The 27684-nt window shown below is 44.6% G+C and overlaps 1 protein-coding gene across 4 annotated transcripts in view; it reads right to left on the reverse strand.

Annotated features, from left to right (window-relative positions):
• The window catches only part of tln2b (talin 2b), a 97684-nt gene that overhangs the window by 4609 nt on the left and 65391 nt on the right, over positions 1-27684 (reverse strand). For 2 of the 4 annotated variants that reach the window (XM_010896567.3, XM_010896569.3), the window contains 31 exons: positions 27536-27649; positions 27123-27371; positions 26893-27021; positions 26672-26774; positions 25625-25833; positions 25070-25189; positions 20591-20788; positions 19802-19941; positions 18610-18703; positions 17963-18052; positions 17718-17840; positions 17058-17201; positions 16674-16835; positions 16348-16488; positions 10868-11049; positions 10270-10405; positions 10087-10188; positions 9809-9979; positions 9488-9634; positions 8580-8681; positions 8342-8461; positions 7269-7415; positions 5761-5927; positions 5364-5547; positions 4825-4950; positions 3537-3653; positions 2862-3047; positions 2371-2478; positions 2131-2236; positions 1601-1606; positions 1025-1149 (listed from right to left, as the gene is read on the reverse strand). In XM_010896567.3, the coding sequence (XP_010894869.2) occupies positions 1025-1149; positions 1601-1606; positions 2131-2236; positions 2371-2478; positions 2862-3047; positions 3537-3653; positions 4825-4950; positions 5364-5547; positions 5761-5927; positions 7269-7415; positions 8342-8461; positions 8580-8681; positions 9488-9634; positions 9809-9979; positions 10087-10188; positions 10270-10405; positions 10868-11049; positions 16348-16488; positions 16674-16835; positions 17058-17201; positions 17718-17840; positions 17963-18052; positions 18610-18703; positions 19802-19941; positions 20591-20788; positions 25070-25189; positions 25625-25833; positions 26672-26774; positions 26893-27021; positions 27123-27371; positions 27536-27649 (4248 nt within the window). Of the gene's footprint in view, positions 1-1024; positions 1170-1600; positions 1607-2130; positions 2237-2370; positions 2479-2861; positions 3048-3536; positions 3654-4824; positions 4951-5363; positions 5548-5760; positions 5928-7268; positions 7416-8341; positions 8462-8579; positions 8682-9487; positions 9635-9808; positions 9980-10086; positions 10189-10269; positions 10406-10867; positions 11050-16347; positions 16489-16673; positions 16836-17057; positions 17202-17717; positions 17841-17962; positions 18053-18609; positions 18704-19801; positions 19942-20590; positions 20789-25069; positions 25190-25624; positions 25834-26671; positions 26775-26892; positions 27022-27122; positions 27372-27535; positions 27650-27684 lie in introns of those variants that run through there. The other 2 variants (XM_010896568.3, XM_020040425.2) reach the window with 2 other exon arrangements.

Below are 27684 nucleotides of genomic sequence, written 5' to 3' on the forward strand. Positions count from 1 at the left end.
AGGATGACCTTTTCTTCAGTGTTTCAGACAGATCATCACAAATGGGAACTAAGTCGAACATAAGCTTCAGGTCCCAGTAACACAATTGTGTCTCCTGGCAACACAGGTCTACACAATCTATATAGAAAACACAGATTGCATCCCAATTTTTTTTCCTACAGCCATAAATACACCAACATTCTGCAAACTCACAGAACACACAAGTAAGATGTCTTGAGTCAGCAGTTTTACAGATAGACCACAGTTCACACAATACTCCCATTTCCCTACAAACAAATCTCAATCTCCAAAAACAGAGACTCTAACGGATTGATGCACTTCAAAGTCAACTTTTGTTGTCTTTGGCGCATGTAGTCTTATGAATGAGAAGATAGGAACAGTATGTCCTGTCCGAGAGATGTTAAGGGAGGTGGCTGAGGTCTGGTCTGGGAAAGGTGGAGGGAGGTGGCTGAGGTCTGGTCTGGGAAGGGTGGAGGGAGGTGTCTGAGGTCTGGTCTGGGAAGGGTGGAGGGAGGTGGCTGAGGTCTGGTCTGGGAAGGGTGGAGGGAGGTGGCTGAGGTCTGGTCTGGGAAGGGTGGAGGGAGGTGGCTGAGATCTGGTCTGGGAAAGGTGGAGGGAGGTGGCTGAGGTCTGGTCTGGGAAGGGTGGAGGGAGGTGTCTGAGGTCTGGTCTGGGAAGGGTGGAGGGAGGTGGCTGAGGTCTGGTCTGGGAAGGGTGGAGGGAGGTGGCTGAGGTCTGGTCTGGGAAGGGTGGAGGGAGGTGGCTGAGGTCTGGTCTTAGGAGCAAAGGGAGGTGGTTGAGGTCTGATCTGAGGAGTGTAAAGGGAGTTGATGTTCTGCAAAGTGTGAAGGGAGGTGGTTAAGGTCTGATCTGAGAGGGGTGGCTGGTCTGAGAGAGGTGGGGGGAGGTGTGGAGGGGGGTGTTTGAGGTCTGGTCTGAGGATTGTGAAGGGAGTTGATGGAGGTCTGTTCTGAGAGTGGTGGGGGGAGGTGTGGAGGGAGGTGGTAGACAAGGGCAGGCCTACCTTGGGTTTGGCTCTGGGTTTCAACTGCTCTAGTTTCTTGGCTGCAGCTTCGATGGAGGCTGCTGCTCCTAGCAGCTCAGTCTCAGCGATAACAGTGGGGTCTTCAGGGTCCACCCATTCTAACCCTAAATGACATTACACAAATCTACACTTACTATATAAATCATAGACTTAACAGAGCACAACACATACACCACCTACAAAGAGTAGTTGAAAAGGTCACTTCACTTCACACCAGTCCCATTTAGACATACAATGTTACACCACAAATAAAATAATAGCCTGCATTTTGAGACATGACACACAAACGTCTGACTACATTGATTATGACATTTCAATGTTAAATAAGATTAGAAGGGTATGAAGAAATGGATCTGATGGATCTGTTTTAAATAAGGAACTATTTGGCAACAGCTTTGATTTTTTTTTCCAGATGTTTTATGCTGAACCCCCAAGGAAATCTGTTCCGTGCCCCTTTCACCTTTCCTCGCCCCCGCCGACCAGCCCACCAACCCCCCGGCTGTGCCTGTGTGAAAGGTGATCTGCAGGAACCAAACAGCACCAAATACCACTTACCTCCATCTGAGGCAGCAGAGAGAGAGAAAACAAGAAGCATTAAAGGGGTGAAATGGATAGCCCTACTGGGTCTTTAGCACCACTTCCCAGCCGAACCCAATACATTAGTGCTTTCAGAGTCATGGAGGGCAGGCAGCCGGCTCCTGGAGAACACATTCCTGACATACATACAGCTAATATAGTGATGTTGATTCATTGCAATTGCTCTGGATGCTACGCCCCTACCACAACAAATGTTCCAAATCTTCTGTGCACATATCAATTTAGTATATAATGTGAAATATGTTTTTTTTATATTCAATACTGTGGACATTATACGCAGACAAGCCTTTATAGGCCCTTGTGCACTAAGCAAACCTCAGTAAACTAACGTGTACATTTTATGCCACTGTTTGAAAGAATTGTCATGAGTGTAATAGTAGGTACTAACAGCTGTCTGCAGCATGTATGCTCTTCTAGCTAAATGTGAGCATGCATGCGTGTGCGTGTGCGTGTGTGTGTGTGTGGTACAGCATTGTGTGCAGCCTCACCTTTCATGGCCTCGGCTGTCTGGATAAGCTCCGTCACACACCCCGCAACAAATTTGGAGTGTACTGCCAGTTGCTGCCTCTGTTCTGCTGTGGGCTTCTGCAGCACCTGGACATGCAATATAGTAAAATACACACACACACTCACACTTCATCATGGACTCACCACTAACAATCCAAGCTGACAGACGTCATGAGTTATGACGTGTGGCCAGTGAGGTGAGTGGTATTCTCCTTCCTTACCAGCAGCACCTGGTCCAGCAGGTTGATGTACCCCGTGGTGCACTCTGACCCGTAGTGCAAGGCCTTGGTCCGCACCTCCTCGCTCACCTCGGGATGACAGGCCGCTTGCTGGAGCGGAGAGAGCAAAGGTGTCACAATCCAGGACAGGTAGTTCAAACGGCACACAAGACAACCACTAAGCCCTCCTACAGAACGGCAAGCAGTGATAGGTGGGGGATGTGAGACATTTTCTTAAGCTCTCCGTGTGCCTTTTGCTCTCTGTCTCCTTGTCCTTCGCTTACCACCGACAGCTAAACATCACCATGTTCCTGAAGGACATCGTGCATAACGTTGCAGGCACAGTGACATTGAACAGTAACACCATCCATCTAAATTAGATCCTGCTGTGTTCTCCTCTAAAATGTCTCCGGGCAGAGTGGCACTATGCCAGTCCTGTGGCGTCAGAGACAGTCCTGAGCTGGCAGGCCTGGCATGGCCGGGTGGATTATCACCTTGCAGGCAGTCAGCATGTCAGATATGGCTTTGCGGCTCAGGTTGGCAGTGGCTATAACTTGCTCCTGCTGGGCCGAGTTGCCTGCCGCCACAGCTTTGGCTGTTGCTGTGGTGATGCCCTTTGTCATGTGGATGAACTCTTCCGGCGTGGTCGTCTTCTCTGGGACGTCCTTGGACTGGAACACCTGGAAACACAGAGCAGCGTGACTGACTGCGATTGCACGGACAACCTCTGAGGATGAACAACTTGGAAGTACACAGTTTGATCCATTGTTACTAGGCCAAGGAATTTTCCCTGACCATCTGGTTTCACATGGAAATACTCCTGACCCTAGTTACAGTCAGCAGTCCAACCAGGGTTTACCTGTCCACTGTGGAGCTGGACACATTTTAAACTGAGGGAAATGTCAAATTCTCTTGTATACAATCCTGGATTAGAGCAATGAGAATACTGAAGGGCTTGGCGGAGGAAAGGGGTAACAGAGGTTCAATTCTATATTAACCGGAGAGTTTGAGGTTGAGTAAAAACCCATTTTAAAACATTTAGGTACGACGTGTACATTCAAAACACTGGCACTCATCACTGGCTTCAAGTAGCCTGGCAGTCTGGGGCTGTTCTGTGATTTGCACTAGGACAGAGTGGTGAGTTTGAGGGGTCTGCCAGCGCGGCTTACTGTCAACTCCTGTTTGATGCACTCAATGGTGGCCTCAAGTGCCCTCGTCCCTCGAGTGGCCTCATCCTCCACAGCCTTCACTGTCTTCAGCAGAGATGTCACATTGGTCACCATCACCTGTCAGAGAGAGAGTGATTGGCCGATACAGGAAGGGTGGATACAAAATCATTTAAAGCAGGGACAGGCCAGCAGGTGGCACTCTCTCCCCCAGCGCCAGACTGAGGCACGGAGTTTGTAAGGCCTCACCACACATTTCGAAAATTAGGAAAGAAACTTGAAACAAACCACAGAGAAAAGCGTGTATTTACCCATGATAAACAAGAATGCTGCTTCAAAACTTCAAAAAAACTGCTTGTTAGCGAGGAACAGATTTTGTCATGGAACAGTGAACTTTATTTGAACAAGCCGAGGGGAGCACTGTGGAGTTTGAGAGTCCCATTCAAAGGTAAGTATGTAGGAGGAATAAAAGCTAGTTGTGAGCAGTTCACATATTGCTATTATTACACAAAAACTGGTTGGAAAATATTGACACACCCTATGTATGGCTGAATAAGAGAGAAAGCAATTGATTAGCAAGGAGGATAAGGGGTAGTAATAGTGCTTTGTTTGTCTTCTCGGTTTATATATGATGCAGTTTACTCACACAGTAGATCTATAAATTTTTTTAATCTGGTCTACGGTAACTGAGAACAGGTACTTTTGAAGCCTATACCCTAATGGTAGAAGCAGGTGGTCTGGATCTTTGCGCATGGCAATGTATATTATTATGTATATTATTTAGTTTAGTATTACATTTCCCTAGACATCCACTATGAAATAGAAAATGGAATGATCTCTGTGGCTAAGAGATGCTGGATATGTGTGTATGAGTAAAAAGGAGAGGGCTTCAGTTAGAATGTGGGAGATAAGGAGCCTTTTCAGCTGTACAGTCACAGCGGTGTGATCACAGACGACTCCATGCTCCCACCCACTGTGACAAGCATGAGTCACATACCCCAATCCCCATCTCAGTGACACAGTGAGAGAGTGAGACAGTGTCGCGCACAAACACACAACCGACGCAGAGTGCCAAACCCAGAGATAAGGGAACTGTCATATCCTGCTGGAAGCAGGACCACGAGAGTTGCATTGAGAACCAACTGCCGAGACACAATGCATTTCATATTAGACTGTATCTGGAGATCTCTAAAGAGTACATTTCTGCACAACAAGCTTCTGCAATCCAAAAATACAACCTCTACAATGTGCGGCGGACCGTGCGTGTTATAAAGGAGGTGTTGTGTCTTACCTTGGCAGCACTCTTGAGCTGATACATTGACGGGTCATCGGCTGGCTTGCCTGCAGCACACTTGGTGGCACTGATGAGCTCGGCTAGTGCCTTAGCCACGTCCCTCACCGCATTTATCAGGACCACCTGAGGAAGGCCCGCAACAACATAACACACTGGACAGCGTAGAGGAATCAGGACAGGATTCAACTGGCCTTACTACTCCCATCTGGAGCTCTGATTATTCTGACACTCGAGTTGAGGGGAGAGATACACAGGATGAGTGTGTCAGAGGGCCTGATGACAGAGTTACATAAGTCTGACGGAACCGCATGAGTCTGTCAGGATGACCTTCATAAAACACACAAGCGTAGATGCTACATCATAGTAAGAGTTCCGGGATTGATCCAAATCTTAGAGGGAGAGCACACGTATTTGGACCAACATCCACAGTTTAGAGGAAGACGGATTCAGAGTTCCTCATTCAGAGTGAGAGTCTTCTAGCGTTTTAAACGTGGTCATTACTATTTCCTTCCAACGTGCTGCGGTTCGTGTACTACCTGAGTCTCCGGATCGTCAGAACCCATACTGGTGGCTCCCAGTTTGACCACGTCCGTGAGCATGGTGATGGTCTTGGCTGATGACTGGGCGGCCTGGGCCAGTCTGTCCTGACTAGACGCTGCCCCGGACACCAGCAGCTTGGTGTCCTCTACCAGAGCCTTGGCTGTCTTCAGGATGCTCTCCCTGGGGGGACACCACAAACCATACTGTCATGTACCTGTTGAGGACAGTGTCCTGTTAAACTGAGTCACGAGTGTCTCACAGAAGATGCGGTTCACTGGGAGAGATAACAGTAAGCTGTCTTGTATCAGGTCAACGTCCTTGCATTTTATTCGGTTCCTATGGACATATTCAGCTGGGACCATGGTCAACAGGTCTTCCCTGGTCTGGTCTCACCTATGATCCGCGAAGGACTCATCATTCTCAGGGTTCAGTGTTCCAGCCGAGGCGAACATGATGGTGGTGTCTAGGTCAGCGATGATGCCGGAGACAGAGCTGGCGGCTGTGATGCAGGCCTGAGTGCCTTTGTTACCTGCCTGCAGCGCAGACAGCACCATGGAGACCTACACATACAGACAGCACTCAGGATCCATGGCTTACAGAACACGATACACAATCACCCAAAGAACTTGTTTTCACGAGGTGTTCCTGAAAACCTCAGTTGATGAATACTTTCCATTGGCATTGAAATGAACATGCGAATCAAGGATATGGGAGTGGCGACTGTGAGGCAGTCTGAGAGTACTGGACTGAGAAGGGAACTGGTAGAAGGACGTGGGGTGGGGGGGTGGAGGGGGAGTAGTACTGTGATTAGTACTGAGCCTGCTGCTGTATAAACACATTAAACCAGAACTGAGACTGGCCCCTCTTCCTCCAAGTCTAGAGAGACTTCTGCAGTCCCCTCTCATTCAACAGAAAAGCCATGACGCAAGCATTCAAGATAGGCATAGCAAATGCATGAGGCCACAAATTACACAAGTCTGATACGAGACTTGAATCAAATGATTCATGTCTTATATACCTTGAATCAAATGACTGAGGTCTGATACAAGAATGGTATTGGAGAGGGCGAGGAGAGGGCGAGGAGAGACATTCCAGTCAATACAAAAAAACAAAAGGGGTAGAAAACAGTTGTCCCCATAGAACCCTTCTTGCTTCAAAAATTCATTCACATTTACATAAAATAAAAAAGGTTCTACCTGGAACCAGAAACAGTTCATCACCTACGGGGACATTTGGCGGAATTTTTTTTTTCTTTTGCAAGCACGTACTGTATTGTCATGGTCTGATTTCACTATGTGTTGCAATCAAGGGAACATGAACTGAAGTATTGAACTAATATCTTCATGACTACTACATAACCAGTACAAGTTGTTGTCTTAATACATATAAAACACAACTCTGTCATAAAGTATAATGTAGGTCTATGTTATTCAGTCCCTCAGTCCTTCCCCCAGCTAGGTCTCAGGGAGATAATAGCATAGTGGAGACTTTTCCATTATATGAAGCCGTTATTCTTAAAGCTTATTCTCAGCTATTCCCTTGACACCCGAACAACATTCACACCTGGGCTCCTTTCTCACAAAAAACATGTAGTTATTTTGCCACCGACATAGAAAACTGTAAGCAACTGCCATTCAGTGGAATTACATATATATTTACTTTAATAACGAAACCCTAACTTACAATAAGCCTAGTAATGTAAGCATGTAATAACAAAAGCCATATGATATGGAAGTAGTCATTAGAGAGTATTTAAATTTAACCAGCACCCCAACCCCATCCTCAGATTGAACGAATTGTTAAGTTACAAAGTGAACATGTGGAAACCAATAAAAAGCAACAGAACGACTCAAAAACAAACAGAACAATTCAACCGAAAAACATTTGTTTTGACCGCCTACCTTCTCAGTGACTGTACGGGCACACTCGATCAGTTCCCTCTTGGAGAAGCTGTCAGTGGGGCTCATTTGCAGGGCCCCAGCCTTCTGAACCAGGTAGATACATCCATGGCCCAGCTCCTGGACCCGTGTCTTAATCTGAAAGCCCACCTGCAAGCGCAACCAGACAGCCAGGATAACACAGCCATGTATCAGAGAGCTGCCTTTCATCCACTCCTTCACACCATCCCACCAGACAGCAGAAAATGCTTCAGTCATGTCCTTGACTGACTGACTGACTGACTGACTGACTGACTTACTTATCAGCCTCATATCAGAGCGCTGGGTAAAAACTGATTTCCAGCACCTCTGAGAGGGACTGGCAGCAGTACACCTTTAATTTCCTGACAAAAAGATACATGGGATGGTGGTGATTCATTAACACCATCATTGTAGGCTTTAAGGCTCGAAGAGGCACAATGTAGCTATGGTAACAAGGGTTTCAAGCAGATATAGTTATGTAAAGGTCATTGATAAGCGTGTGGGGATATTCAATGGTTCAATGTAAATCCTGCTAATGAAGAAAAGCGGTCTCCGGCTCGGTGAGGAGCTTTAAACACAGACTACGTGGGTGCAGCGGAGACAGGGAGAATAAGGTTTCAGAGGTGAACATATATTCCAGATCTCACACTGCCACATAAAGCCTTGGGGAAGATGTATCATATCAAACAATGCCATCCACCCTTGGATTTTTGCATACTGTTTTTCTAAGCAAATATATAGCAGTGGTTGTCGTTTCCTGACACTGAAGGCCTTAAGCATTAGGAGCTTTAATAGCAGCTGTATATCACAGGGATTAAAAACATTATGATTTACCTAGATCTTTTTGTCTCCCTTACAATCAAATCATAATACGTTCATACGTTTAATGGCGATACGTTTAAAAGCAAATAGTTGGCCGCCCTATGGGGATATACTGTAGACGGCATGGGGGACCACAGAAATATTGCCGACTGTACGCCTGCTTGAAGTTCATGATCCTATGTTGTTGTTTCCAACTTCGACATTGCACCCCCCGGCAACGTTTGACCTTTTACCTCTTCCGGTTCAGCTGTGGTGGCAGCCAGGCGACCTTGGTGGGCCAACTGGCTGTAGTCCACTGTCACTTGAGAGGCCAAGCCACCCAGCTCCTCTGGACAAGTCACTGACTTAGTCATCTGAAGACACAGTCGGAACAGCGTCTTAACGTGACTATGATTTTAGAGATTTTCATAAAGGGTACATTAATAAGGAATGATTATTACACTTAATTAACAAAAAGGATTCTACTCTCACCATCTCCTGTGTTGTCATTGCGATGGCTTTGGAGTACTTCACCATAGTGGTCTGGTAATCCACAAAAGACCCTTCTGGGTCAGGTGGAGGGCCCTCGTCCAACTGAGGAAGGAAAACCACCACTCGTTTAAAATGTTAATGTCAGATCCAACAGTCCATTTCAGATTCCATTATTTCTTGTAACGTTGTTTACGTCACGTCTTGTTTCAGTTTTGCTACGTCTCGTTTTGTGCCGGGCCGCGTAAGGGGAGTGAGTGACTGAATGACTGACAACCCCTTGTTAAATAGAGTAGTGGTTAGAGAGGCGGGCTCCGGAGCAACAGGTCCCGCGTTCGCCTCCCTGTAAATCCCAACGCATTATGCCTGAGGATCAGGACAGGTAAAACGCTGCTGGCTACAACTTTACGTAGCTACGTTTTAATAATAAAACGGTTCTGGTGGATGTAGCATGTGGCATGTAGTTTGATGGTGTAGTGGTTAACGACAATGCCTTTCACGTGGGCGAACCGGGTTCGTTCGTCAGCCACGATTAACACATTTTATTGCGGCCCGGCTGAACTAGGCTTGCCTGGTTTCTTGTTTTTTAACCAGTTCTCCGTTAAGTCCAGTTTATTTTTTTTCTATGCAAAAAGACAATATTTAGACCAACAAATCTGATAGAGGCATACAAGTAATGAAATATGCAAGCATCATTTATCAAGGCTCCATCAACCAGACTGTGACAGACCTCAAGGGACTGTGGGTGACAGCCTGTGGATAAGAGGCAGCTGACAGCTCTGAAGCCCGGGCCCATCTGACACTTCCCATCCATCTCACTAATGAATGTCAGTGAGAACTGGGTGTTTCCCTGCCTGCCTGCCTGCCGTGGTGTAGCCATCTTAGAGCTCTACTCCTGTATCTCTACTCACCCTGCCCATGGCCTCTGCGATGGCCTCCACCATGCCTCCCACCATACCACCCTCGCTGGCTGCCTCGTTCAGGGTCACCATGATGTCGTCCACTGCCTCTTTCATTAGCTGGGCTGCCTCCGTTATGGCTTCGTGGGTGTGGGCCGCCTTGAACGCGCAATGAACACACCCGACCGTCGTGAAACACAAAGCTCTTCCTCATAACCCAATACCATGGCACACCGTAAAAAAACAATAATGATAGATTATGGAACAAGGCGTGCTGAAATATCTACTGAGGCGGTAGTGAGCCTCGTGGCCTGCGTTGTACAGTAGGGTTACCTTGGGGTTCCCTCCTCCCTCCTTGGCTGCGTAGAGCATCTGCAGGGCCGACTCAGACAGGGTCTTGGTCTGGTCCAGGATGTTCATCTGCTGCTGCTGATCCGTGATTTTCGAAGCCAGGCCAATGGACGCCATGATGAGTGGCTCAAAGTAGCTGGCCAACTGGGTCACCTGGAGGAGACAGTGTGATGTCACTGTACAAGACACGGACTGAATAAGAGATGTGGACAGGAAGTAGGTCACTGTGAACCCTAAAAGGCTACAGGGGGCTACTATACCTTGTGCCCCAGCTGGGCAGCTTCAACCCTGGCTGCAGTATTGATGGGATCAATGAGATGTCCAATCTCCTGCACCGACGATGTCAACTGCTCTTGCAAAGCCTGTGCGGGATAGTAGGCAATTAATTACAAATGGGTACAACAGTTCGGCTGAAAACAAATATAGCGGCCATTTGAACTTACTTCCAAAGAGATGTCATCCCTACATCCCTGTAGGCTCTGACCCACAGCAGCCAGCGAAGCCTGCTCAATGTCCCGGATGCACTTGTTGATGTTATCAATTGAGTAGTCACACTCTCTCTGCCCCGGAGCCTTGTCCCTGTGAACATCACCACGGTGTACATGAACACGGCGGTATTCTACTAGCAGGTGGCTGATGCAGCACAGCAGCACCTCAGAGAAGGGAGTTCATGCATTTTAGGCAAGCATTTTGCAAACACGGTTTCTGGAGGTCGACCAGATGCAAAATGTTCTAGAGCTAAGAGGCAATTGACTGTGTGACGTGTGAAATAATGAGGAGAGACACTTCTATTCACAACAGCAGCAGGGCCTTTCTAAGTAAGAGAAGGCTGTCTAAGCAGCGCCACAGAAATCCTACCTACTCATCTTTATAGTTGCCCTTGAGCGTTCTTCTTCATATTACATGAGAGCTGGAAACCCAGACACCATAAATTACCATGACAACTCCCTGCTCGACTGAACCCACAGTCAGTCAGAGCGGCCTGAACCTCAAACCTCAACACAAGAACCACAGTGTAGGCTAGGAGGGCTCAGTGCTGACCTGATGGAGGTGATGAGGCTCTTGATGGAGTCAGAGACGGTGCGGGAGTGCCCCGCCAGTATGGACCAGGTGGGTGGGTCTTTGGGGTTGATGATGAGCGAGCGTGCTGTCTCCAGGAGCATGGTGGAGCTGTCCAGCATGGAGCAGGCTGACCGAACGATGGGCTCCTGGGCTGCCGTGCCCTGGAGATGGGAAGGGAGGGAGAAGAGGGCAGTGGAGGTGATACAGATCCACAGGCTAAGGAGACTAAAGAAAACAGCTTCACTCATCTCTTATTATTCCACCTGACTTCCGATGGATCAGCGGTGTAATCAAAGCAGCGTAACACAGTGGGGTGAGATTAGAGGGCGGCTTTAAACTGAGACACACGGAGGCACATATTCTGTCTTTATGATGGCAGTCAAAGCCTCCCTGGACAATTAGATTAACAAGCTAAAGATTAGAGCAGCTGTGCTAAGAGAGAGGGAGTGAGCTGTTAAACACTACCCTCTAACAGATTAAAGTCACAAAGCTTTAAAGGCTACGTGAGGACTCTTCCTACGAGATTGTATCATAAATACATCAGATTTCTCCTTGAGCCATAACCCACCATGAACAAAACTTGAAGGGAATGGTACAATAAACCAATTCATCATGCTTTCCTGAAGAAACAACTCAGCAGTAGCTGTGTAGTAGACTGCCTAATTATTCACCCCCACTTTAGTGAATAGTTGCATTACAAAGTGTGGTTGAAACATATTTTATTGTGATATTTGTTTTGTCAGCATCCTCAAAATGTTTCTTAATGTGAAGTGGAAGATCATTGTCACCATGTTTTCATATCAATCAAAATTAAAACATGAATGTATTTTGCTCAGATACGTTTGCCCACTTGAGTCAATATGTTACAAACACCTTAGCAATTACATCTGCCTCTTGGATAAGTCTCTAGAACCTTTGCACACCTGGATTGTGCAAACAGCTTTCTAGTCAAGGTGTTGGGGATCTTGACTAGAAAGCAATTTTCAAGTAATGTCATTGTTTTAAAAAAGGTTTTAAGTAAAAAAAACTCCTCAACTAGATGTAGAACAATAAACATAGTTCTGGGAGTAGTATGGCTGATTCGCCGATGACACCTCAGTTAGCTGAGGTGTCTTGATGTTGCTAGTAAAGTCCTGTTGGTTTATCTTCCGCAGATGACCGATTACTGAGGGACACAATACAGGGAAATGAGCTAGCCCTCCTTCAGCAGAGGAACATTTAGTAGGGGAACGGCTCAGCTATGATCTTGCCGTAGGGCCTAGATGGAGGATGACCATCGCTGTGGACCAAACCTTGGGTTACCTCTGGAGCGGGGAGACCCACACCAAACCAGACGGTGACACAATTGATGTGTGGAGAAGAATCAGGAGACTCGCGTAAACAAAAACGTCAGTCGCTGTGAGGCATCTGCTTTTGTGCCTTGGAGATCAGCGCAATGTTGTGCTCCACTGATGAGGCACACCGGTCGCAAAATGTACTTGTCCATCATCATGTGTTGCTTTGTGTTGGTAAGGAAATGAGCGATCCACTGAGTGATGGAGCTGGACATGATCCGTTGGAAGAGCTTGTGTTGTAATAGTTCTGGGACGATGGTATTAAACACAAAGCTAAAGTCCTCAAAGTGTACCCCTGAGTACGTCTGTGGGTTGTTGAGTTGTAGTAAAATGCAGTTGCGGGGGCCAAGTAGTTTGCATTGTTCACAGAGAAACAGCAATGGGTCAAGGGAGGTGTCAGCGGGAGTTTGGACATGGGACAGGACTAGATCATTCAGGACACTTTCAGAATTTTGGGGAATTGGGACAATGATGGAGAATTTAAAAGAAGCAGTGTGACAGGAGGAGGTGGGTGGATCCTGGGAGGGCACTGGGGTAGATGCTAGTGGGCCAGCGGAGGAATGTGTAGGCGTGAGAGAGGTAAGTGGCAAGGGGAATAGGGGAAATGAGGTTGCCTGGTAATTCATGGGCCTTTGATAGTCAAATCTCCAGTAAAACTAGCTGAGCCTGTTTGGCAAAGCAACAGCGGGGGGGCTTTGGTCTGTAGTTTGTGATCTGTTTAATATCTTTCCAACAGAAGAGGTTTCCTTACTCTTCTCCAGCCTGACTACAAACTTATGTTTTGCAGACAATTCCTGACTGCTTTTTCTTGGCCTCTTTTAAGAGGTTTTTATATTTGATCATGAGCTCCTCCTCTGTGGCAGATTAGAGCACTGTGGGCTTGTTCCTCCTTGATGAGACTTGCCAGTGGACGATGGCATGTGATTGCTGTGTGACAAAAAATTAAATAATCTCCGTACACCTTGATGTTGGTTGTGAACCAGCAAGTGTATTCATGCATGTCAGCATTATTGCCTTTGACTATGTCCTAAAATGTAGTGTCAAGGCAGTCCTTTACAGCCTCGTAGGTAAATTTTTGCAATTTATGTTTCAAAGGCTTTGCAGTTTTAAGTTGCTTTAATAGGGCTATAAACATGGTTCAGGATTTGATCATGCTGTGTAGGGCATTTTACCAGTTTCTTGTCTCTGGGAAGATCTTGTTCAAGACTTGTGTGGTAAAATGCCCCATGATATTCAATGTAAGACATGGGTGTTTGATTTCCACTTCACTCATCTGGTCAGCCACTACCTGCTGTACATGTGAACCATGTATACCAGACAAAATGACTACGTTTGTGGGGGTGAATACTAAGGTTTTCAGTGAATCAAATTGATTCTAGGTCAGGAAAGCAAAATATGTGATTATACTGAAGTGGCCTCCCTGCACCAACCCCTCATTGAACCCTTCATTTGGATTTATTGCATAGTTCTGTGTTGCAATCAGCAAAGTACAGCTGAAAGCAGGGTAATTCCAGCTGAGTGTTGGGATGGGAGTCGTTTATCAGTGATTTCATGAAGAAGATGAGAGAGAAGTACGTTCTTTGTATTTATCATTAGTTGTAGCTGTTTGAAAGGAGCGTTTGAAAGGAAAATATTTTTGGAGGGCTGAATGGAAACCTTGTGTTCTGAAGCAATTCAGAGAACCGGAAAGCTTTACTCTATTTCTCTGCTTTTAAGTCGAATAGACATTGCTTTAAAACCAACTTGTTGGCGCTGGAATTGAACATTTTTGTACATCGTACAAAAAAAGTTGTTTATGTATCAAACTAGTAAAATCTGGGTGAAAGTAGTCCACATTGTGTTAAACATTCCAAGATAACAAACACATCCAAAACAATGCTCCCTCTCAAAGCATGGACAACGGATTCATCTTTTGGAATGTTTGTATTCTGAATATTTCATTATTTCTTTTCACTTATCATTCAAATCATTATTGTAAGTAAATAATGATTTAAATGAAGTCTGTGGCAGATGCAGCCTGAGTTAATCCAGTCACAACAATGACATTCTGTTGCCGGTTTTAAAATCACCAATGGACTCATGGTGACATCTCTGCAACTCAGTTTAGCAGGATGACTGTATGTATGATGTGTCTGGGTGCTTTTAATATCATTCACATCATTATTAATGTGACCATTCTCAAAGAGATACTGAAGGCATGATTACCAATTATTTATTTTACATTAGGGCTATGACCAACAGAAGGTTGATCTGAAGTTACAGACATGCATTCCAAATTTATAACATCATCAGTCAATCATTTATAATGATCATCTTTGTAGAACATACAGCTCTGGAAAAAGTTGAAAAGGAAAGTTTTGAGTGAGGAACAGAAGCGTTCAATGCAGTGGTCTCTTAATTTTTTCCGGAGCTGTACACACATACACATATACATATTTATAAATATACATATTTATATATATATATATATATATACATATTTATATATATATATATATATATATATATATATATATATATATATATATATACACACACACACACACACACACACACACATATATATATATTTTTTGGCCCACTCCTCCATACAGACCCTCTCCAGATCCTTCAGGTTTTGGGGCTGTCGCTGGGCAATAAGGACTTTCAGCTCCCTCCAAAGATTTTCTATTGGGTTCATGTCTGGAGACTGGCTAGGCCACTCCAGGACCTTGAGATGCTTCTTACGGAGCCACTCCTTAGTTGCCCTGGCTGTGTGTTTCGGGTCGTTGTCATGCTGGAAGACCCAGCCACGACCCATCATCAATGCTCTTACTGAGGGAAGGAGGTTGTTGGCCAAGATCTCACGATACATGGTCCCATCCATCCTCCCCTCAATACGGTGCAGTCGTCCTGTCCCCTTTGCAGAAAAGCATCCCCAAAGAATGATGTTTCCACCTCCATGCTTCACGGTTGGGGTGGTGTTCTTGGGGTTGTACTCATCCTTCTTCTCCCTCCAAACACGTTGAGTGGAGTTTAGACCAAAAAGCTCTATTTTTGTCTCATCAGACCACATGACCTTTTCCCATTCCTCCTCTGGATCATCCAGATGGTCATTGGCAAACTTCAGACGGGCCTGGACATGTGCTGGCTTGAGCAGGGGGACCTTGCGTGCGCTGCTGGATTTTAATCCATGACGGCGTAGTGTGTTACTAATGGTTTTCTTTGAGACGCTGGTCCCAGCTCTCTTTAGGTCATTGACCAGGTCCTGCCGTGTAGTTCTGGGCTGATCCCTCACCTTTCTCATGATCATTGATGCCCCACGAGGTGAGATCTTGCATGGAGCCCCAGACCGAGGGAGATTGACCGTCATCTTGAACTTCTTCCATTTTCTAATAATTGCGCCAACAGTTGTTGCCTTCTCACCAAGCTGCTTGCCTATTGTCCTGTAGCCCATCCCAGCCTTGTGCAGGTCTACATTTGTATCCCTGATGTCCTTACACAGCTCTCTGGTCTTGGCCATTGTGGAGAGGTTGGAGTCGGTTTGATTGTGTGTGTGGACAGGTGTCTTTTATACAGGTAACGAGTTCAAACAGGTGCAGTTAATACAGTTACAGAGTGGAGAACGGGAGGGCTTCTTAAAGAAAAACTAACAGGTCTGTGAGAGCCGGAATTCTTACTGGTTGGTAGGTGATCAAATACTTATGTCATGCAATAAAATGCAAATTAATTATTTAAAAATCATACAATGTGATTTTCTGGATTTCTGTTTTAGATTCCGTCTATCACAGTTGAAGTGTACCTATGAAAAAAAATAATTATTTATATATATATATATATATATATATATATGTGTGTGTGTGTGTGTGTGTGAATGTACACATATACACATATATACATATACAAACACACACATATACACACAAACATACATATATATATTATTAAATATATTATTTTCCCCAGTCTGATTTAATACCTGGTCTTGTCCACTCTGTTCTAATGGTGTTGTATGTATTATGGGTATTCTACAGTTTTATCTTGTAGTGACTGGGTCATAATGTTCTGTGAATTTAACAGTTCAAAATCAAGTGATCCAGCTTTTGTATGTGACCCCTAGATTGGGAAACAGTGAGCTATACAAACCTCATTACTGATCTGTGCAGGGATACTAGCAAACTCTGGGTTGGAAGAAAATGTGGACAGATTCTCTACAGCCTCGATAAGTGGAGTTGTAGCGACACGGCACCTGTTTCTGTTCTCCTCTGAGAAGTCCCCATCCAAGGCCTAGAATAAAAAAACAAAAAACAGGACTGTTAAGCCAACACCCCGACTGAGCTGCAAATTATAACCATCTGTCTCCATTGCACAATTAATAATAAAAACAGAGAACATCAATGAGTAAGCTTTTGCTAAGGGCACAAATTCCAAAGCCCAACTGCACAAACGACGATAGTATAGAGTAGTCATACCTTGATAGTTTTGACAAGGTTGGCTGTGGTGTTGGCAATCTCTTTGGCTGACTGAACAAAGTGCCTCCTGGCCACAGGGTTGGAAGTCTTGGACGAGGCAAGGCGGCAGGCATTGCAAAGTGCTGAGGTATGCTTGGCTACAATCGTTGCTGCGGACAGAACCTAACAAACAGACACAGATACACACAAACAAACACATGTCAAACAAGCAAAAAACATTGGACATTCTCTAAATAGGAACATATTGGGAGTATGTTTTACATTATGTTGATGCTGAAATGTAACCAACTATTTGAAGTCACAAAACGATGTGCTATTTGGTGTAATTGACTTGAATGTAAAATAAATGTCCCTGTATTTAACAATGATATAAGTCTTTCTCACCTGAGATGGGCTGCTGGCCGGGTCCACTAGGTTTTGACAGGCCATTTGAATAGCCTGGTTTGCTCGGGCGAACTGGATTGGATCCACCAGCCCCTCATGACCCGACTGACTGTTTGGATCAGACACACCCACCAGGTAGGAAGCCTGCGGTGTGTGGAGAGAAGAGAGAGGCCACATAGCTTGAATTTCAATTTAAGGCCAAAATCAGTTTTAACAGTTGAATGTTTCTGTTGACTCCTGTTGAGGATCTCTTTGCTTTTGAAGTATGTTTATTTCAATATAGTGAGCTTTGAAATCGTATCTATTTTAATGTGGTGACATATTTTACCTTCTTTAAGTACTAATATTAATGGAGGAAAAAAGACCAACACATCTCAAAATGATAGGTAGAAGCAAACAAGTCCTTTTAGCATGTGGTACCTGGACTTAAGGTAAATAATGTATTATTACATATAAACCGAGAGGGAGAGGAAAGAAAAAGTGCTCATGGCTCAGTTTCTGCTTCAGCGTGAGGTACAGATTCATGAGGTAATAAAACATGAGCAGAGGTTAAGAGCTGACAGGGTGTTTGTTGTGTGCAGGACCAAAGCCCAGCCTGATAGTAGAGAGGAGCGAGAGAGAGGGAAGCAACAGTCAGTCAGTTCCAGTTTGGGATCTCACCTGTCCAGCTGCCTCTGTCAACCCACACAGGGCCTTGGACGCCACTCCCACACAATCTCCAAATGCTGGCACGTTGCCCGTCTTACAGTGCTGGGAAATTCCTGCCATGGACTCTCCAAGGACCTACACACCAGCGAATGGAGAGAAACTCTAAGATTAGCTCGATCCATAGCGCCTCCTTAGTTGTCTACATATCAACAATGTTTCAAGTTTAGAGTGCGTGTGACTGCTTTGTGAGGCTTCACCTTTGAGTTCTCCATGACGCTTTCGATGCAGTCAAAGTAGGACAGCTCACTGACGGGCTCACCAGGGGTGTCCAGCAGTCCTCTCACAGCCTGGTCACAGAAGGAGAGGGGCTCAGCAAGGAGAAGAGCACTAAATACTGACTCTTCTATCCAATATATTGTCAAGTGTGTGCTACTGTTTTTAATCAAAGTCATGCTAATCTTTAACTTGTACAGGTAAGTTGTTAGACCAGTAATTACATGGTCATTCAGGAGAATAGACCACAGATCTGTTAGTTACATAACACTATTATTGGTTGTATTGGGGGTTGAAATCAATGCTGAATGTCATTCAGTGTGAAGCAGCATGTTGACATCGGAAGAGAAAAAGAGGAACAGGCGATAAATGTCACCGAGCGTGAAGAGGAGGGGACCTGTGCTGAAAAGACTCAGGGCATAGAGGAAGTAAACAAGTTTGTCTTCATACGCCCTGGAGATAACGGCAATATTGAAACCCATAGCACCATCTCATGCAGACAAGGTGCCATCCCACTTCATCCATCAGGAATCATTTGCACAATAAAAGGTAAAGAACGGCTTTGTCAGGACTCAAATGAAAACAAAAGCACACTGTTAAAAGACATACGTGTAATGTAAAAACGGCCTACCTCCAGTTCTCTCAGAGCATTATCACACTCCTTCTGGCCAGGTGCCTGCTGGGTACACAGTGTGATGAGCTGGTTAATGCTCTCTGTCACCGCTCTGAAACACAAGGGCGGCAGCGCAGGGCATTTATCGCTCCCGTCTTTCCACATGTACACAGAGAACACACACGCGCGCCTCCGCTCTCCACGTTACACGTGCACGGCGGGGGCCCGTTGGCTCTCTCTCTCCTCGTGACAATCTAACACTGCGTGGCTTTCAGCCTCAGTGATCACAGACAAGCTCTAGCCTTTGCATCCATCTATCTGCCTAATTAAAGAGAGGGAATTCAGTCAGGCCCAGAGCCCAGCGGGGCCAGCTGCCTGACATCTCTCCAGCACTATCTCTGTCTATCTCTCAGCCTAGCAGCATGACGTGAGCAAGGCCAGACAATCACAGCCACTGCAGACATGTTCCAGTGCGTGAAATTGGACCACGATAGTAGTCTACTTTTCGTTCGGTAGCTACATCCAGGAACTGGGTTAGAATGGACATGAATATCAAACCCGTTTTTGGTTCTGACTAGCAAATACGGACGCGTCTTAACGGAAAGGGGAACTTCACACTGGGGGAACTTTAGGTGGTGTATCATGTCTGAGAGATTTCTAGGGCAGGGAGATTTGTTTCACACGTAATTGTCCAGAAGGAGCGTGGAATGGTTTTGGCGCGGCAAACAGCACACGTTAGTGCACAAGGTGTTAATTGAAGGATTGAAGGGCGAGTGAGATCTGCAAAATAAATGTAGTCATGATTGGATATCACTTGGATATTCGGGAAGGTTACCAGAATATTGCAGCCCTGGTTTGTATTGATCATAAATGGCTTGTCCAGTCTGACTGTAATTTGTGTTAACTTTGGAACAATATTTTTATATATATATGTAAGTGATACTTCCTGCTTTGGCGTGGTCCCTCACCCGCTCCTTGGCAGGTTTTCTAAACATCATCCTGGTAGACTGACTGGGTACTGAATGCCAGCTAGCTATTGGTACTGTAGGTTTAAAAGCTAACGTAACTATTGAGATCTGTAACTAGCAATTAGTATGTATAACACCTAACTACTCTTTTTAGATAGACTCTCCTTATACTCAACTAGTTTGTGATAAAATAAGTCCTTTTAGTATGCTATTCTGCCCTATATGTACTGTAGTAGCCTCACCTTGCTGCAGCAGCTAAGAGGTTCTTAGCATTAGCTGCTCCAGGATCCACAGACAGGGACTTGGCTGCCAGAAGGAGCTTGCTGGAGGCCATGGAAATGTTCTTCAAGTTGCCAATCACTTGGATTTGGTCCTCTTGGCACTGCAAAGACAAAGTCACAAGACAACAAAACACAAGACAGATATTTATTTTATTGAAGTCTAAAAACATTGTTTACGTGCCGGAAGGCATACACCGAATCCCAACTTAGTCAGCCAGCCTTAGTCAGCCAGCCTTAGTCAGCCAGCCTTAGTCAGCCAGCCTTAGTCAGCCAGCCTTAGTCAGCCAGCCTTAGTCAGCCAGCCTTAGTCAGCCAGCCTTAGTCAGCCTTACTTCTTAAATCCAGATTAAGGCCTCTGTGTGTCATTCCACATCGACTACTCTCCCACATGATCTATCCAATTTAATGAGCAAAATAACAAGGACATCAAGTATTTCATTACATTGGAGTAAACGTGTGCTCCCAGGGACAATCATATACCTATGTGAATTAGATTTAAAAAAGCCTAATAAAACAAATGTATAAACATTTTGTATTTGCTCAAAGTGACTGAAGAAGCATTACAAGACAGTCAAAATTTGACAATCCCAGAGGCAAATTAGTTTTAGCCCATGAAATCTACACTGTTCCTGTCTACTATACATGTAAGTAACTTCAGGCGTGATAACGTTTATCCACACCCAATTCACCGGGAGATTAATCCGATATTTATTTGGGGCTGTTGGGTCCTGTAACAGATATGATACCTACTTGAGTGTGTCCGGCCATCTCTATGCCAGCGTCCAGGAATTCATCAAAGTCCTCACTGAATTTTCCCGAAGCCACGGCCAGCTGGCTACTTGTGTCCCGAGAGGAGTGCACCACATCCCCAGCAGAATGGTTGAGCTCAGCGGCAGTATGGTTCAGCTCACTCTGAGCTTCCTGGAAGGACTTACTGCAGGGAGGGAGCTGGAGATACACAGAGGAGAGACATAGTACTCCATACAACACTTTCAGTATTATTTGTTTACATTATAATCCATATGTTATTGGGAACTAAAGGAAGCACGAGTGATTTGCTCAAGAACACAGTTGTCAGATGAAACAGATGCTAAAGTACAACATTGTTTCTCAAGAACAGACTGGATAATTCTAGGATTCATCCAATAATATTGACAAGTTAACCAAAGCAGCTTTCAAGAAATCCTTTTATGATGTCAAGCCGTAAAACAGGCAAAGTGTCAAAACAGGACTAAGATGGAAAGCCTTACGCTGAATCTAATACTCCTGCAAACAACAAAAGCCTACGAGATGAGCTAAATGCTTTCTATGCCTGCTTTCAGGCAGGTGTCTTCACAGACATCTTCAACCTCTTCATGACTCAGTCCTTAAAATCAACTGGATTCAATCAGACCATTACAGTCTCTGCCCAAGAAGGCAAAGGCAAGCTTCCGAAATGAGCATTGTTCAGTAGCGACCACATCTGCAGACCTACAAAGCTCTGAAACACTGGTATACATAAACTCCATCATCCTGGACACTGGATCAACTCCAATTCACATAATGTGTAGTCATGCACCACTCAAGTAGTCATGTACCGTTACAATCTTGCTTTCTCCAACTCCTCTCTCTTCTTTTATCCTATAATCCCTTCCATTTGACCAAACTTTTTTGTCTCTTGACATATTTTTTTCCTCTCCTGACACATCCTTTTTTGTCTCCTGACACATCCTTTTTTTGTCTCCTGACACATCCTTTTTTTGTCTCCTGACACATCTTTATTTGTCTCCTGACACATCTTTATTTGTCTCCTGACACATCATTATTCGTCTCCTGACACCACATTTTTGGTCTCCTGACACCACATTTTTGGTCTCCTGACACATCTTTATTTGTCTCCTGACACATCATTTTTTGTCTCCTGACATCTTTATTTGTCCCCTGACACGTCCTTTTTTGTCCTCTGACACATCCTTTTTTTCCTCCTGACACATCCTTTTTTGTCTCCTGGCATCTTCTTTTGTCTCCTTACACTACTTCTTCCACAATACTCTCCTCCTTTTCCACATTCTATGATTCTCACTGTTCCTCTTCCAGCTGCCTCAGCCCTCCTCCTGCTTTACAGCCGGCAGGTGGACCAAAATGGAGGAAAACTTTCTTACTCTTCCTGTCTGTCTGTCTGACAAAACCCTGATTGGTTGATGTTTATCATTGAATCAATACTAACACATTGATATATGCATCAATAAGTGAGAAAAGAAGTGAGAAACAATTTACCTTATTGACTTTAAATAATTTTAAAAAGTCAGCCATGTAACATTCATATTTCCCTATTGACTTTAAAATATTAAAAAAATTCCTCCAGGTGACAATTATCTTTCCACATTGATTGCAACATTTTGCTAAAAAAATCAGAGCTTCCATTTTCCTTTTACTCATGACTGCAACGTATTGACCAAAAAGTACACAACAATTTTCTGTAATGACTGGCAAAAGGTCACATATATACAGCTCTGGAAATAATTAAGAGACCACTGCACCTTTTTCTTTTCTTTCCAAAAAAGTTGAAAAGGAAAGTTTTGAGTGAGGAACAGAAGCGTTCAATTTGTAGTGGTCTCTTAATTTTAACCCTTCTGTTCCTTATTCAAAACCTTCCTTTTCAACTTTTTTGGAAAGGAAAGAAAAACCTGCAATGGTCAAAATTTTTTTCCCGGAGCTGTATATATATATATATATATATATATACACATATATATAGGCATTATGTTTTTTGTTCTCAAGATCTCAAAGTGATATGAAAAAAACATAATATATTTTCAATAAATGTTTTTCCTTCAAATGTATATTTTTTTCAGCATGATGTTTTCAGGGTAATGATGGGCTGGGTGTAATGATGCTGATAGTAATAGATTGCTCATCCCTGACCCTTCAAGACTACCCTCTTAAGAAACCAATGCTAAATCCCAAACCCCTTTCCCTCCTACAGTACATCTGTGCATTAGTGCACGCCTTTGCTACATCCACACGTGTCTTAAAGTGGAGGAAGTGAAAATGATCAAGGCTGTAGGTGCTAATTAAACCCACCAGTGGCCCCTTCCAGCAAGTTTGCAACGGCTTCCATAGGCAAAGTGGAATCCCATAAAGCCCTACGTTATGAACGGACAGCAGTGCCTAATTATATGATACATGCATTAGTTTGTCAGATTTTGGCTCATTTAAACAATGAAATACCAGCTGCATTACTCACCACTCTCCTCAGAGTTCTGTCAGCAACATATGACAATGGAGGCCAATCAGACCACATTGGTAGGGTTAAGGGTCTGGTTTGGGATTCACAGCCACACTTGATCCCTCTGATGTCAAAAACAACAGACGGGTATCCCTTCTGTCTTTCCTTTCCCTTTCCCTTTATATTTGAGCATGTTAGCTGTTTCCATCTCTCCCCTTATCTCTCTCAGGGAGAATCTGTGTCTGCTTCATGGGCTCGCTACTGGTGTGCCCCAGGGCACAGTTAAACTCCATCTCCTCTTTTCTCTTTTCTCTATACACAAGACACTTGGCTTCACCATATCTTTACATGGTCTATGCTATCATTGCTATACAGGTGACACTCAACCACTTTTCCCCTTCCCCCATTCTAACACTCAACATAAAAAATGTCATACCTGGCAAACATCTCTACTTGGATTTTGGTCCACCACCTTAAAATCAACAAGACAGATCTGTTCTTCCTCAGGTGGAAGACATGCTGCTTCAAGACCTCTCCATCATGGTTGACAAGAATACCCCTTCCGGCTATATTTCAAGGAGTACGACCTTAGTTCACACAAGAAGCGACAAAGTTACCATTAGTCTATTCATAGTCTACAAATAGGTACTGCTAGTCATTGTTACACACACTGTTAACAAAGTACTAATCCAAGCCCTTGTTTCATTTCACCCATGGACAACTGTGTGTCAACGGTCTTTGTGCTTGTTGTATCACCAAGCCCTACAACTTCGTCAGAACACCACAAACTGTCTGTTATTAAATCTATCCAAGTTCCCCATGCCACACTGCTCCTCCTTCACATACTCCACTGGCTTCAAGTTGAAGGTTACCTGCACTAAAAGACCATGGTGCTTGCCTACAAAGCATCCAGTTGAACTAACTCTTCCTGCCTTCAGTCAATGCTCAAACCCAACATCTCCATCTCTGACCTCATGCCTGTCCCACCTCTACAGGGTCCTAGTCAAAGCTCTACTCTGTCCTGGCAATTGTGAAACCAGCTTCCCCTTGAATCTAAGACAGAAGAGTATTTTCCGAGTTTCCAGAAACATCTAAAGTCCAACTTTTAGAAAAAACGTAACAGATGCTTGCAGTTTTGATAGGGACCTTTGGTGAACAGCAATTTTTAACTCTCCATTTCTTAATAACTTTAATGTGCTCCGGGAGATATTCCATGCCTTGGAAACCCAAATTCTGGACCATTCCTTTAGTACTGACAATATTCGGACACACGAAATCGAACTCAAAATCATTATTTTAAATCCATGACGGGTGGGCCTATTGGAATTCCAGGACAGATGTCCAAACAGGGTGCAGAGACAGATCATCATTTTGCCATGGAATTTTCAGCAAGTTGCTGTCCAGGACTCCAAAAAAAGTACCATTTCATGAGCTAGTTCTCATGCCTTGACTTTGCTCTTAAAAAACAATCCGAAATGAAACTGGGTATGCTTTTGAGGCCAGTTTGCGCATTTAGACTCAATAACTTAGGCATTTGTCGTGACAGACTTTGCATAGCATTGTGATGTCTCAAAATATGCATTGTACAAAGCTTAAAAGCAACAAAAAGCTTAAATAATGTTAGACTTGTTCATACAGTATGCTTTTAGTTATTCATATCATTTTGCATTTATTCTTTGTTATATTTATTTGTGTCCCTGTGTACATATTCCTTGTGTTACAATTTTAATCTTAAATATTTGTATTTACTTCAGTCTGCTATGGACTGTGAGTAAGAATGCCACTGTTAGTCTTCACATGCTGTAGACTAGTGATAAATATAATTTGCATGTGACAAACATCATTTGAGAATTTTCCATGGCGGTGTAATGCCTGCACAGATTATAAATGAAAAGAGGTATTAAATGCCACAGTCATGTTTAGGGAATTAGGACAGAATTGAGTTGATCCTATATAACCCTGCATGTTCAGTGTGTAAAATGTTAACACTTAAAACAGCCTTGTCTGGCACAAGCACTCACAATGTCCACCAGCAGCTTCTTGCTGGCCTCTCCAATGCTCCTCAGGGCCATGTCCACATCCTTCTGACCAGGCAGGCAGTTAACACAGTTGTTCAGAGAGTGGGACACTGCCTTGGCCACCTGCAACAAAGCACAGTCAGCCTATTAGTGGGCTGACATTCCCCATTCTACCAACGCCTCAGAGTCCTACAGCACAGTTATAAGAACAAAAGAACATAGGAAATACAAATCACATTGCAAGCGGAGTATGACAATCCATTTCACAAATTGTTTCTACTGTATCAGATATATGCCAACAAATATATTTATCTACCAAAGAGCCTGCTGCAAATAAACAGTTTTACTGGAGCTAGTGTTCCTGAGAGAGTATCACTAGCAAGAGACAAAATAGCAACACTTAAAGCAGATCATTTTTATGGAGAGCAGCGATGTTCATAAAACTGTTATCAGACAGAGAGCAGAGAAAAGGAAAGGGCTTGACAAACAAACACTGTAATCTGAATACAAACTCGACTTTCTGAGTACAACACCAGAAGTCTGTCAACAGTTCCTTACTTGTGCCAGTTTCTGCTGACTTTCTGCATCGCCAGGGGAGATCAGGGCCTGATGGGCCTCATGAATAAGCATGGCAGAGCCCTCCATGACATACTGGGCAGAATCCAACATGGCTACTGCGGACTGAGGCTCCTTGGTGGTGGCTGCTACACCCCTGGCCGCCTGGGCCAATGTCCTCAAAGCCTGGGCAGTCTCCCTGGCAGCCACGCCTACATATGACAGACAGACAAAGCCAGTGTTGGAGTACAGAGCTGAAATTCACATCACCACATTAGTCGACGAGCCACTATGCTTTGTCATTGTTCTTTAAGATGCAGTTAAACGACCTACCCTGCCATTGGATAGCTACATCATGATTTATTCCCTAGGCAAACTAATCTTAGTTCGACCTATTTTCAACGCCATTATGCATTTACTAAACATGCCCTTTTATTACAAAATAGACACATTCAGAAGTACCGTTTTATTGCTTGGGTAAGCATTAGCACGGTTAGCCCCAAAAAAGCACCCCTATTGTTCGCCTTATCAAGCCCATTGCTGACCGATGTTAAATAAAGGGAAAATTAGACGAATCAGGAAAGAGTAGCACTCTGGGCCTCAGCGAGAAGCAGCACAGTCAGGGAATGAGAGAGAAGCCATTGTTAGAGAATAGTACTCAAATCTATCTTCATCAATTCTCCTGAGAGACGAATGGAGCAAGAAAAGAGGCTAAAGAGAGAGGCAGGCTGTGCAGCAGAGACCACTGAGTGTAATCGTCCAAAGTAGGCAATAGTGATCAGCTAAATCAAGAATTGAATTACACTTGGATGTCTATTGGTGGACTGAAAGTTCATGCCTACAGGGTCTCTGCTGACTAAGTTATCCCGTTACTTCATTTGGGAGAGTGTAACTTCGCTGCGAACCATTTTATGATAATGACATGTAGCAAACTCTTTTTCCATCACTTCCACCACCTACCCAGCCAGCCAATGAATGCTGCCATGAGTTTTAGGAAACGTATTCAAGTCAACCCTCTCTTCTAAATGCACTCTGTGTATTCTTTCCTACCTGTGTAGTGCTCATTGCCCTGTGCAGCACAGGTCAGCAGCTGGGCCATGGAGGAACCAACAGCCTTTGAGGTGCTACCCAGTTCCTGGGCACACTTCTCTAGCTGTAGGGATGATACCGGTACACAAAGTCACACCTTAGGAAACATGTGAAATCTGCAGATTTGCTTTCCAAATTTGAAAAACTCAATACAATGGACTCGGATATGCAAACGGACTGACCGATTCTCCAGGAAGTGGTTTGAGCTGGCCATCATGCGCAGCCATCCTGGCGTCTTGTAGTTCACTCCTCAACGTCTGGACAGCATTAAGGGCAGAGTCTATCTCCAGAGGACCGCATGCTTCATGGGCCTTCAGATGCACAGCAAGCAAAACATTTCTCAGAGTAAAAAAAAAAAATTTCCAAAAGTATGTCCGGTCTGTACGAAAACACGCCCTTGTGGAGCTCTTACCTTTTGGGTGGCTGTCCGTAGCTCGGCCAGGCAGGTGGCCAGGTTTTTGGCACATTGTCCAAGCTGCATCGCGGCAGCCTGGTCCATCACTGTGGGTACAGTGGACTTTGCAGACGTCACCATCTTACTGCCAGGCTGTAAAAAGCTCTGGCTGGCCATAATCAGGGCCAGCTGGGCACCGAGTTCCTCCGGCTGGGCCTGACTGCTCCTCATCCCCTGGACCAGCTGAGGGATGTGATCTGCCACTGCCTGCATGCATCACGTTATAATAACAATGTAAGAAAAACCTCAGTGGAAGTGGTTTCACTGCAGCGACGCAATCGTCTTTGTTTAAATGTTTCTCATTATTTACACAGGGTGACCCGAGAACAATTCCGCTTGCAGTGGGTCAGTCTCAGTGCATATTGCCTTACCTTGCAGCTGTGCACCAGTTGCTGATGAGAGGCTGTGTTTTTATTGGAGGCAGCAGCGTTCTGCGCCGCAGCAATGGTCTGAGTGGCAGCAGCCGCGGCCTGTTTAGCAGCCATCTGTTCCCGAAACAGAGACGATTTCTGAGATTCTG

The sequence above is a fragment of the Esox lucius genome, chromosome 19 (genome assembly GCF_011004845.1).
Source record: "Esox lucius isolate fEsoLuc1 chromosome 19, fEsoLuc1.pri, whole genome shotgun sequence".
NCBI classification, from domain to species: domain Eukaryota; kingdom Metazoa; phylum Chordata; class Actinopteri; order Esociformes; family Esocidae; genus Esox; species Esox lucius.